Genomic DNA, 12,447 nt, shown 5'->3' on the forward strand with positions numbered 1-12,447 from the left:
CCTGTTCAGAGCCAGCAATTCTTAGCACCCTCCGCTGCACCACAGGTCTGTCCGCCGCCTTGGTCAGTTGCTCCGCAGCCGCTGGAGACTGAGGGCCGAGGGGTAATGGTTTGTTCATTTAAGGTTGTGGCCAAGTAGTGTATACCAGAATGGCCATGTCCTGTTCTGGTGAGGGAGTGCGTGGTCGGCTCTGTTCACCGAAATAAGGCCGCACCCCTTGCTTGAATATGCAATTTCATCGACACGTGGAGGCTTTATATCAAACCCGGTGAAGAATTGCGCGGCCCCAGGATTCTTACCCCGGTCGTCTTGAACACGAGGCGGACGCTCTATCTCTACGTCATTGCTAAGAATCTAAAATCAAATCAAATTAAATCTTTATTTCCAATGTGTACACTGCAGGAGGAGAGCTCGAGCTAAGCATTGGCAGTTGGAACCCATCATTGTCTTCGGAACTTTGGATTTTTATTTTAGCAGTTCCTCGATTAACAGGCTCTTCAGTGAGCTGAGCGTACATGGCCGGCGACAGAGATTCCTCGGAGCTTTATTATAAAACCAGCCTGTTAAAATATATCCTTTAAAGAACATAGGTTTGCTATCCCATCCCCTTTGCCGTTTGCAATGGACAGCGCTTCTCATTTTGGACAGGCTTATTCTCATACAGACATGTTTCACATGATAAACCCTTTTCCAGTGAATAGCCACTTATTATATCCTGCTGTATACACTTGAGTGTGGCAGAGAGAAGCATTGAAATTTGCTTAGAAGGGCGGCGCTTGGAGAGCCAAAAGAAGTTCACTTTGCCGGAGTAGGGGTGCTAACATCTTTCCCTTGCACAATTCCTCGCAGGTCGTTCTGAGGACGCCCTTCCAAGCCGTGATTCAACATACGCACTTGGGATTGAAAACGTTGAACACGAAGCGAACAGTAGCGTCCACAGGACAGAGATCGCTACCAGCGTCTTCTGTCTACTCTTCCTGGCAGCTTTCGGAGTAACCACCTTCGTCTACATGAGAACTGACGACAATGGTGAGAAATAATTTAGAACCCAAAAGTTAAAAGTTGTGTCTCCACCCCCCGCCTCACATTTTTAGGCGTTCAACATAACTAACAATTTATAATAATGTACAGCGTTTTTGTCGCTTACACAGGATAAAGGAAGAAATGTTAATCATTTCCTTATATGTGTAATGTCGGATAGAATCGGGTTTTGTGCGTTCCACCTCTAATTCCGCTTGTGTGATAAAACCTGCCGCCATGTAAAGACTGCGTGGTGGAAGTTCGAATAATGAGCTTATCAGAAAAGCACGCAACCAAAAACATATAGAGCTATAGCCACCTCATTGTTAAAAAATGTTGGCATTGTTACCTTATCTGCATCAAAACTGCCTCGTTGTCACCACACTGCACGAGAAAATGGTTTCGGTTTTCACCTAGGAAAAGACGATGTTTTCCGGCATTGGTGAGGAAAAGAAATATATTAAGAAAGTGATGTCAACCTTGAACAGGGCGTTGTCACCCTCCTCACAGAATCGGGTACATTCCTGTGGATAACGAATACCTTGTTACTTCATTGCACAGTTCATGACAAAACTCGAAAAAACTGACCACAGCATCCGTGTGCGCAAAAGAGCACCGTGTATGCAAATATTTTAATCAGTTTTTGTTTCGGTATGTTTGTATGGAACAGGAGCCAGAGAGTGGCACTGAGGCTTCGGAGACCGTAACTATTACAGTGATCTTTTGTTTATGAGCACATCGAGCTCCGAGCGTGCTCGTAGTGATGGCAATGTGCGTTATTGGGCTTCATTCGCAGTATCCATCGTGAAAGTCTTGTCTAAAATGAGGAAATTAATTCCCCATATCTACTGCATACTCCTGGAATTAGTTGGACTACGAGTAAATAGCTATCACATGCACCCATCTGATCGGGCTTGAAGATTCTATAGATATAGAAGATTTTCCTCGGTTACAGTTTTGTCAATAAATTTGGGCGGTTGCTAAATACCCACTGCTAAAGATCACGTGCTCGTTAGCACCAGGGCACAAAAGAGAATGATGCACATTTAAAGAACAAAAGAAAAGCTATGTTTATGCCTTTAATTGTGCATAGTTACGTATGTCAATGTAATTATGCATGAGATGTGTGCGCTCAGCCCTAACAGATTGCATTTTAGGGGCCGTGATATTAACGCTTCGCTTCATTTGGATATTTTGTTTGGTAGTAGCCTCAATCTTGGAGAAAGCAACTGGAGCTGGTAAAGTACACTACCAAGCACAGGGACCAGGCTTCAACTTGGTTTTCTTATATGCGCGCCGAATGCGTCTTCGCGATGACTCACTCTGCGGAGTCGTTTATGGTCAGCCGGCGGCGACAAACAACGCCACTGCGTCGCTGACTGTACACACCGTGGCGCCGTAGGTCTGTTTTTTTTTTTAAGGGAACTTGCGCCTTGTCGATCGCAGAAACGAATTTTCTTCGTCTTAACCATGGCTATCTCTACGTCGTCGAGAAGCCGCAAAGACTCGCAGGCGACCGGAGTTCAAGACGTTGAAGCAGGCCATTGCCAAATAGGGACCTTCGTTCCAAATTTAGCAATGCACAAGAATCCATTGCCGGTTTACTTACGGTCAAGCAGCATGCTCATGTCACAATAACGCATTAAATGGTTTTGTACCGTTTCGAATATTATTGTAGAATTGTGAGCAATTGTGACAGCAGTGTTCTATTGCATGGAAAGCGATGGTCGCTTCTTGCTTGCTTTTTCGTATTTAAGGTAGCGTTTTTGAATATATATATATATATATATATATATATATATATATATATATATATATATATATATATATATATATATATATATATATATATATATATATATATATATATATATATATATATATATATATATATATATATATATATAAGGAAGTGAAATACCGCTCCGAAAATGCAAAACAGTACAAGTCGTGTTATTTCGGCAATGTAGTTATAATCAATGATGCAACAATCTGTCAGCTTTGTTGAAGCTTATTGACAGCAGTAGATGCCTTAATTGAACGAGTGCGCAGCGAACACCTTTTCCAACGTATGTATTTTGCTTGATTTCGTTGAAATGCATGTGCCGCGCTTTGGAGTAAGCTGGCTCAGGAAATTCAACGTAATTCCTTAAAACATGTAATAACACAGGAGTGTTCCGGTGTATTATGTAAGTAGAGATATGGATCACCCACTTAGCTCTTTCTGTTCATCCTAAGGGCGCTCAGGTGGTTCGTATGCATAACAAAAGGATGAACGCGGCATTCATATTGAACGAAAATTTATACAGAATTAGCTGTTGGTAGTAAGTATGTAGCAACATTTTGGATACTTTCCAGTGGATCATGACAAAATTAGGCTTAGCAGCCCCACAGCCCATATAGCTTTCATTCCTACTGAATGCAATGCAGAGGAGATCAGCAGCGAAGTTGCTGGTACCGATATCGACCGGCGCAATAGGACTGGTGAGGCCGAGGGTTCTGCCACCGGGGCCAGCACAGAACACAAAAGTTCCAAGATAAAACGTAAGTAGTAACGGTTCCAGCGTCTTTTTTTTACGGGGGTATGATCTTGGATCGGGAGCGACATATCGAATAATAAAAACGAATTGAAAAATAAGCATGCAAATAGGAAATATTAGTGAGCGCCAACGTCAGCGACACTATATTTCGCAAATGCATTAAGCATCTGCGCTACGCTTCTGTAAGGGGATGTTAGCAATTTGCGGTGGCTAACTCAAAAATGGGTTCTGGAAGCGATTCAAACTATTTCTTTTTAGCCGTGGTGAAATATCTTGTCAATGAACGTTGAAATGAATTGCGTGTAAATTTCTTCAAACCGCTGGCTCAGCTTGTAAAATTGTGCACCGATATTTTCCCTGTTTTCTTCTGTAATATGCAGTAATTGTATCCGCAGCGTTGATGGAAGGTGAACCTTGATTATGATGCCATAGCGATGATGCATCACTAGCAGTGTTTCACGAATAACTCTAATTCTCTGCCTCAGATGACTTAACAGTTTCAGTAACATTTCTCGATAGAAAAAAATACGTTTACATAGATAACATAATGGAAGCGCTAACCTTTGTCATGCATACTTCTTTTGTAAATCTGCATCCATAATCGGGAGAATATGCGCAACTAAGAACCACGCTAGTTTTCTCGGCTGGGACTATTGTTTTGGACCGTTAGCAGGACAGCACTATGAGACATACAGCATACGTTCTTAAATTACATAATAATTCCAATTTACTAAACTGCGGACACCCGCAGCAGATAAAAATGCCTTTCTTTGGTATGCACTTTTCTGGAGTGCAAAATTTCAAATATTTAAAGGTGCTCTAACAGGATATTTCAACTTTTTATTGGTAGACTCGGCAGAAGCAGCTGTCGCTGTATTTTTGTCTCCTGTACACATCCTAAGTATATAGCTTGGATTTCATCTTTTATTAACCGTTAATTATGCACGATTCCTAGCGCTTGTGCATGGCGACGTTCAAAATCTCATTGACAGGGCCTCTAGCGCTGCCAAGCGGTCAAACGAGTCAGCGCGCTAAGTGCTAACCATCGCTTCCTCCACTAGGAAAAACCGGAGGGACGCCTTTTCACAGTTAACTAAAACAACAAGAGCGAATGCGCGTTTGAGAAAGGACAGACGGTTCCATTCTTGCGATTTCTCCTGTATCTGCGATTGCAGTGGCTTCCGCAGATCGAGTGTAATAAAATGCCGCTGACTCCCTATACGTAAGGAATTGCGCTGTAGTTCGAAAGAAATCTACACAGCATTCTATGGTTTCTAGTGGTGCGCTTCTTGTACGCATTTTGAATTCTCGTTGACACGGTAGTATCAGGTCGGACATTTAGGCTGAAATACTGCGCTCAACAAAAAGGCCCACGTTCACGGGAATGCAGAAGCAACACAAACGCAGAATCTCAAGTTAGCCGTGTCAGGACAGCAGTCAACCAGACACCTGCGCTTTTTGCATGCGAGGAAAAAGTCCCACGTGTCATCTAATCTACGGCTCCTTCGTATACCGGCATCTGCAGTGACCACATCGAGAGCAGTACCTGCATCGCCGTCATTCCCGGGATCTCAGGCCAGTCCGCGCAGTATGACGACCACCCCTTTGAGTTCCTCGTCCGCATCTGTACCGAGTGGCGCTCGGCTCACCGCAGAGCTGGTCAACGCGGCGCTCAACTGGAGCTACGACCCTTGCAATGACTTCTACAACTTTGCCTGCAGTACATTCAGTGGGGGTGCAGACGCGTTAATAAAAGTGAGTGATTATTACAAAGATTTGCCTCAAAGATGCATGATGCGTGCAATTTAGTCATTTATATTGGAGCAATACATATGTTACAGTAGACAAGGACAAGAAAGAAAAATAAAAGTGCCCAGCCCGCACCGCCGATGGGCGCAACGGGTTTAATCCAATGTTAAGATAAACCAATGAGGGCAGGGGTGCCAAAGAAGAATTTGAATCGCACAAAAAGAAAGAAGGGGGTGGGGGTTATGATATGCCACCAAAGTAGATCCGCAGCCAAGGCGAGCCCGGCTCAGGGGCTTTAATTAATTACAGGGCTTCGAGAATGGAGCAGAAAGTTCGGTTAGATATACGATTCTACAAGAAATTACACAATACCTAGTTCGTTGAATACTGTCTTCACATGATTACATGTTTCTTGCTGCACTTATATAATTTTTGACTTCTTGTCTTGCTTTGGGGGATTCAGTTGCGATGATCCGTGGTTCAGTTGTTGGTATCTTCATATGAGACTTGTTTAGTTTAGTCTCCCTGGTTGGTCTGCAAAAGTGAGAAACTCAAGAAAGGATTACAGCGCTACCAACATTATTTATACTTGAAGAAATGTTTTTCAAAATACATGTTTATTTTATTTTTATTAGGTGTTTTTCTTTCTTGTTAAGTATAAAGGTGGACTGTCTTGGTAGTCGTTACATGCGTATATGCGTATGTATGTATATATATATATATATATATATATATATATATATATATATATATATATATATATATATATATATATATATATATATATATATATATATATTTAATTGCATAGCGTTTGCCAACGCTTTATAGTAACTAAGTGAAAATGTTGTGGAGTTGTTGGGTTCACTGTTGTATCGCGTTATTTTCCTAGTGCTCTGCATTAAAACTTTTATTATTACTTGTATACCTTTGGTGATGACTACAGGCGGGATTTTGGTCGCTTTCTCTAATTTTCGTATTTCAGCACTAACTATAAAACATGCCTCTTCGTGGTATTAGCTAAGGATTGATGGAGGGCGTTCTTGCCACTTTCCTGCTTAGCTACAATAGCGTTAAAAGTGCGTGCGCTAGTGATTCTGCTTGCTGGGTTGCAGACCTGTAATCAAGGACGTCCTGTGTAATTCTGATGCTGGAGCCCGACTGCCAGCCTCGAGAATTCCAGTCATACCCATAAGACTGCGATGGCAGGGCGTTGCTACAGTGGAATTCAAGTTGCTCTCTCTTTCTTGTGAGCACACACGCAGCAAATTAACACATTTCGTTGCACGCCTTCGTAAGCCAGCTGTCACGCTTGTATTCTTTGGAACCTGAAAACACATGTTGTAAACTGGCCACGCTCGACTAGAAATGTTACGGGACGCCAGACGCAAGCGTATTGCGCTTGTATGTGGTCAGTTATAGAGGCCTTCTTGAGCCCCTTTGCGCTGCTAACATCTTTCATGACGCGGCGCATGACTTGATATCCACGCAATCTGCGGTCATTCAGCGACAATAACGCGTCGCATTCTTTGACTTCTTACCTGATGTTGGCTCTCTTCTACCTGTCATAACTGCATGCACGAACAGAGGGGGTGACATCGTCATCTGACATAGTTGAAGAAAGCGCGAAAGGGAACACTCGGATAAAGAAAATAATTACAAGGACAGTTGCTAACTCGCAACTGAACTCTATTCGGTAAAGGTGTACGCACATAAATAGGAACAAAAACCGCACAAGAACACAAAGTCAATTTGTATTTCTATTTATACGCGCACCTTTCTCGAATGAACTTCAGTCGTGAGTTTGCGCCTGTTCTTGTAATTCTTTTCGTTGTCTGTGTGCTCCCTTCAGCGCCTTTCTCAGCTATGCATTTACTCGAACATTCCCAACTTTCCGCTCTTCTAAATTATCATCAGAAAAGGCGAAAAAATGCAAATCGTAAACATCCAGAAATGAATGTCCGTTGAGTGCATCGTAGGTCGGGCATTCACGGTGATCTCTCGGCGCGTTAACGGTGTATACAGATAAGAAAAAAATTATTATTGATTGACTCGCGATTGTGCTGCCGTGTCCTGTCAGTAGATGTGCCAGATTTTTGAGTGATTCGACGGCGCATTTTGAACTTTGACATTTTAACTGGCACATAAAAAGTCTAATGTCTTCAGGAAATATCTTACTGTACCATGTACTAGCCATCTTGGTTATCATAGTTCGTAGAGGGAAATCTTCGATTAGGTGGTTCCGGGTTCCACCCCCGGATAAAGATGATCTTTTCATCAACTGCGAAATTTCTGCAAAGGTTTGTAGCTTACATTCGCAGCTGCATGGCTGTGCTTGGCCGAATTCTAGTTAGCAACTACATGTCTCTAACAAAATGGAAAAAAATTTACCATCTTTACTTTCCGCTCCCTGCACTCAATTGGGTAATATACCAAGTGTCCTAGTTAAAAGTATGATAAAAGTACGGTGTGACCTAGGCGAGTGAAACGAATTCACTTTTTTGAGAGTAGCATGGCTTAGACGGCATAAATTAGTCGTTCAGAAAACTTGATTACAAAACACCTTGTTATCTAACTTTTTATACATTGGCGTTGTAAACAAATTGTCAACGCGGATTTTGCATGGCTATATAAAGAGCAGCGAGCCGAAATCTTTGCACCAGGGAATATTTATCTAAACTAGGTTTTCTACCGGCCCTAAAGCAAGGCTTGCATAAAACAAAAAGCTCATCGCCAGAACGGTGCTACTAAAAGAACAAGATCAAAGAATAAAAATCGTTTTTATAAAGACCGCTCTCCCCAACGGGACTTTCTGTCTTCATTGAGCGGGAAGTATGCTCCAGAAGCGGTCAAGTGGCAACTTTACTTTAAGGCCAGTAAGGCTGAGTAAACTGCACTTTGGTGCAAATATTTTAGCCAACTGTTTTTCATGAAAACCTACAGCTTCTTAATTAAGACCTTATTCATAATGCCGATAATCAGAAATTCATTTATATAGTATACACGGACTTACTAACTTTAAAGAACAAAAAATATGGCTCTCTATGCCTTCCAATACTAAGCCATCACTGGCTTTGATTTTTGCTATGGCAATGCCTTTTTAAAACGCACAGTAACTTTAATATGGAACGCCTGGCATTCAGCGCCACTGATATTTGTGCCCTATACACGCCGAAATTGCCGAAATAAACCGGACAATCAAGTTTGGTTTTCAGCCGCATAATGGAGGCCTTACGGCACCACTAAAAGCTAAAAGGTTAAGAAAGGTGAGGAAAGCAGTTTTCCTTACCTTACACAGTTTTAGAGCTCTACGCGGCTAAGAAACAAAATTCATTGCCTGCTTGCGTTTGCAAATAACTGTAAACACATTGAAAATAGGTCAACGCCATTTATGCTTACATAGCCAAACCTTATCATTGCGCGTCCATTGTGCCGGCGCCATCTCCCTATACTCAGATAAACTACAATACGCGTCGAGCTATCAAAGCCATGCTGTCGAGGATTCCCGTTCCGGCAAGTGGTCAGACGGCCACGGAGAAGGCAGCCGGGCTGTACCGGGCATGCCTCCGCCTCGGATCCAACCCAAACAACTCCGAGGTATGTCTGCCTGACCAGGTGTGGAATGACTCGAATGATCATTCTTCGTTGAGTCAAAATGCGTCAGAGCCGGTGAACATTTTTAATAGAATTATTCTTACGCTCTCACGGATAACATCTCGAAAGGACATCTTTCTTAGTGGCAGAACTTGCTTTTTCGTACGCAAAAGAAGTTTCAAAGCGTATGCATTGGAAGCGTTTAGCGGTAGTACGAGAGAAGAGCATGGCGGTGGTGCTTGGCTAAAACCCATCCCCTGCAACCTCAATGCATTGGCCAATGTGAGTGTCGCACTGGTGTGCAAAGGCCAAGCTTAACACCATTCTCGACTCGTCTTAGGAGTGCGCATACTTCGCCATATCTTCTATTTTGGATATTACTCACCGTACATAGGAGACAGCACCTGCTTGAGGTATAAGCGGTCCTGAAATGAAGATTTAACTAATTTTGATTTAATAATAACCGGTACGTGAAAATCACAAGCGTCGGTGAACCAATCTTGCATGTATCAATTCCTGGCGCCGAATTGGGGAGACTTCTACAATTCCGGCAGGTGCGTTTAGAATCTGAGTTTTCTGTGTGTGGTATGAAAGGTTCTTCGTATCATTTACGTGTTTATCGTAGCAGGCTGACTTTTGGCGAAATATCAGGAGACATGACGGCCAAGAGCTGTTTATCCACAGTCATTGTAATTGTCACAGAAAGGTGTATTGTTGTTTTAAAACACGCTTCTGGCCATGTTGGTACACCGCTTATAATAGACGACGCTCAACAAAAGACATCACACGGAAGGCGGAATGATGGGAAATGGGCTTCCCGTCGTTCTATGCGCGGTCTTTCGTTGCGCGCTTATTAACTCCAAGGTTTGAAGCGGCGGTTGGAAGGTCACGGTTTGAAACAGCTGGGGCGGGCCCAGCTCTTTTCGTGTCTCAGCGAGAATTATGCGCGAAAAATACGGGTACCCGATAATTGGCTCTGTTATACAGGCAGTGCCATCTGCCATAGAAAAACATGGCAGATTTTTTTTTCGCGGGCGTAAATGATAACATATTTAAAGTTCCTTTACTCAAGATTTCCCTTACGCATATCGTTCAATGTGCGCGAACATGTTATCCTCGCAGCGTTTTACTGCATGGGTGCTTTTCATGTTACTTCATCCGCAGGCCCATTTGTTAAAGCCGCTGCTCTCCCGTCTGGACCTCGACCCCTCCAACATGACCGACGACCCCAGCTTCGACATCCCGGACCGCATCGCTCAGCTCAGTTTCGTATACGGCTTCCCTACCTTCGTGAGTTTCAGCTTGTACAGGAGTATCCCTTACGCCGGACATCGCTTAAAGGTACCAGTAGTTTCCTCTGATACTATAATACTACGAAAAAGGAGCCGATTTGAGTAGTTTGTTCAAATTGCGAATTATTTGCGCTAGCACTTCGGTTTTCATTTCGGTTCCGGTGTGGGGATCCATTATTGACGGACAAAAGTTGTTCAGGTAGCAATTAATTGGTTAATTCCCCATGTACGAAATTGATCGTCATTTGTTTTAAAACTGTCGATCCCTTTCAACAACGATTAAGCGATGCGCCACTGCCCTGCGATGGCAGGTTGTGCCCCAACCTATATATATATATATATATATATATATATATATATAGGTTGGGGCACAACCTGCCATCGCAGGGCAGTGGCGCATCGCTTAATCGTATATATATATATATATATATATATATATATATATATATATATATATATATATATATATATATATATATATATATATATATATATATATATATATATATATATATATATATATATATATATAGGTTGGGGCACAACCTGCCATCGCAGGGCAGTGGCGCATCGCTTAATCGTTGTTGAAAGGGATCGACAGTTTTAAAACAAATGACGATCAATTTCGTACATGGGGCATTAACCAATTAATTGCTACCTGAACAACTTTTGTCCGTCAATAATGGATATATATATATATATATATATATATATATATATATATATATATATATATATATATATATAGGTTGGGGCACAACCTGCCATCGCAGGGCAGTGGCGCATCGCTTAATCGTTGTTGAAAGGGATCGACAGTTTTAAAACAAATGACGATCAATTTCGTACATGGAGCATTAACCAATTAATTGCTACCTGAACAACTTTTGTCCGTCAATAATGGATATATATATATATATATATATATATATATATATATATATATATATATATATATATATATATATATATATATATATATATATATATATATATATATATATATATATATATTAAGGAAGCCAACAGTCACCGAAACCAAGGGGCATAGGGAAATGTTTTTAATCTTTTTTTTTATTTGTAGTGTCAATCAATCGGTTTAAAGAAAATTACTAATAAAGCAGCAGAAAAAACAACCATGCCGCCGGTGGGATCCGAAAACACGACCTCCGAATATCGCACCGGACGCGATATTCAGAGGTCATATATATATATATATATATATATATATATATATATATATATATATATATATATATATATATATATATATATATATACGCAAGGTTGCCCACAACCCGGTGGGGAGCCTGCCTGAAACGAGGCTTCCGAGCAACAGACAGACAGACAAACACACAACAGCTAACTGCGGTTCATTGCTATCGCACTAAAAAGGGCATCAGGCGAGAATTGTGGTCGCTGTATAATTTAGAAGGCGTTTCTTCTCATGATATATCAGGCGAAGCTGCATTGAGGAAATGGTTCAAGAAATTAAGCGGAGAGAAATAAATAACAAGAATACCGAACAAAATGATGGAAGGCGCTAAATGATGAAATAGTGTAATATTGGACCCCGGAAGCTGGTACGCTGCCAAATAGAGTAAACGTGCTGCAATACTCTTTTTAAGTGGTGTTAACTTAGCTTGAATTACCTACTGGTTGATACTTCTCTTTCAGCAGACAGATCACCTCTCCTCGCTCTCATATCACAGCGGATCTATGCGGCCACTTCTGATCCGAATCTCTCTCAGTACACTTCGGCCGCTGCTTCCGTAGAATGTTAGCAAAAAGATGTTCTGTGCAGCGGAAGAAGTGGTAAATCTAAGAAAATGCTCCCACTAAATTCCGTCGAGCTTAGTCTTCCACTTCTGTTTAGAAGCATGAGAGTGGACTGCGTTCTAAAGTTTTTGTTTAACCGCAGACAAATGAGAGAATCATCGCTGAGTGAAAATAATGTGTTACCGTTGGGGGTACAGTTCACATTTTAACGCATATATTTCACAACAGCCCGGTTCCGAGGAGGAACGCTCAGCAGAAGTGAGTGACACTTGGGCTCAAGGCAAAGGCTTCCACTAAATTCTTGTAAAACGATGCGAGTCCCCAAAACAGTGGCACTAAATACCTCAAATTAAAGCGATAGCGTTAAAAGTCCTGTTTTTCAGAAAATCAGGCGTCGGCGTTGTGAGCGAAAAATCTCTAGCATGGCTCTGGCAGATGGTAGCTGGCAGCTGACATGGCCGGGCATCGATTGGTCA

General features: G+C 41.8%; 1 protein-coding gene across 1 annotated transcript in view; it reads left to right on the forward strand.

The window, feature by feature from the left end:
* The first annotated feature begins 870 nt into the window (after positions 1-870).
* LOC144134898 (neprilysin-like) overlaps positions 871-12,447 on the forward strand; it is a 48,090-nt gene continuing 36,513 nt past the window's right edge. The window contains exons 1-4 of the mRNA XM_077667706.1: positions 871-1,029; positions 3,451-3,564; positions 5,086-5,315; positions 10,068-10,244. Of these exons, the coding sequence (XP_077523832.1) occupies positions 1,011-1,029; positions 3,451-3,564; positions 5,086-5,315; positions 10,068-10,244 (540 nt within the window). The 5' untranslated portion in view covers positions 871-1,010. The remainder of the gene's footprint in view (positions 1,030-3,450; positions 3,565-5,085; positions 5,316-10,067; positions 10,245-12,447) is intronic.

This window comes from Amblyomma americanum, chromosome 5, assembly GCF_052857255.1.
Source record: "Amblyomma americanum isolate KBUSLIRL-KWMA chromosome 5, ASM5285725v1, whole genome shotgun sequence".
NCBI lineage: Eukaryota > Metazoa > Arthropoda > Arachnida > Ixodida > Ixodidae > Amblyomma > Amblyomma americanum.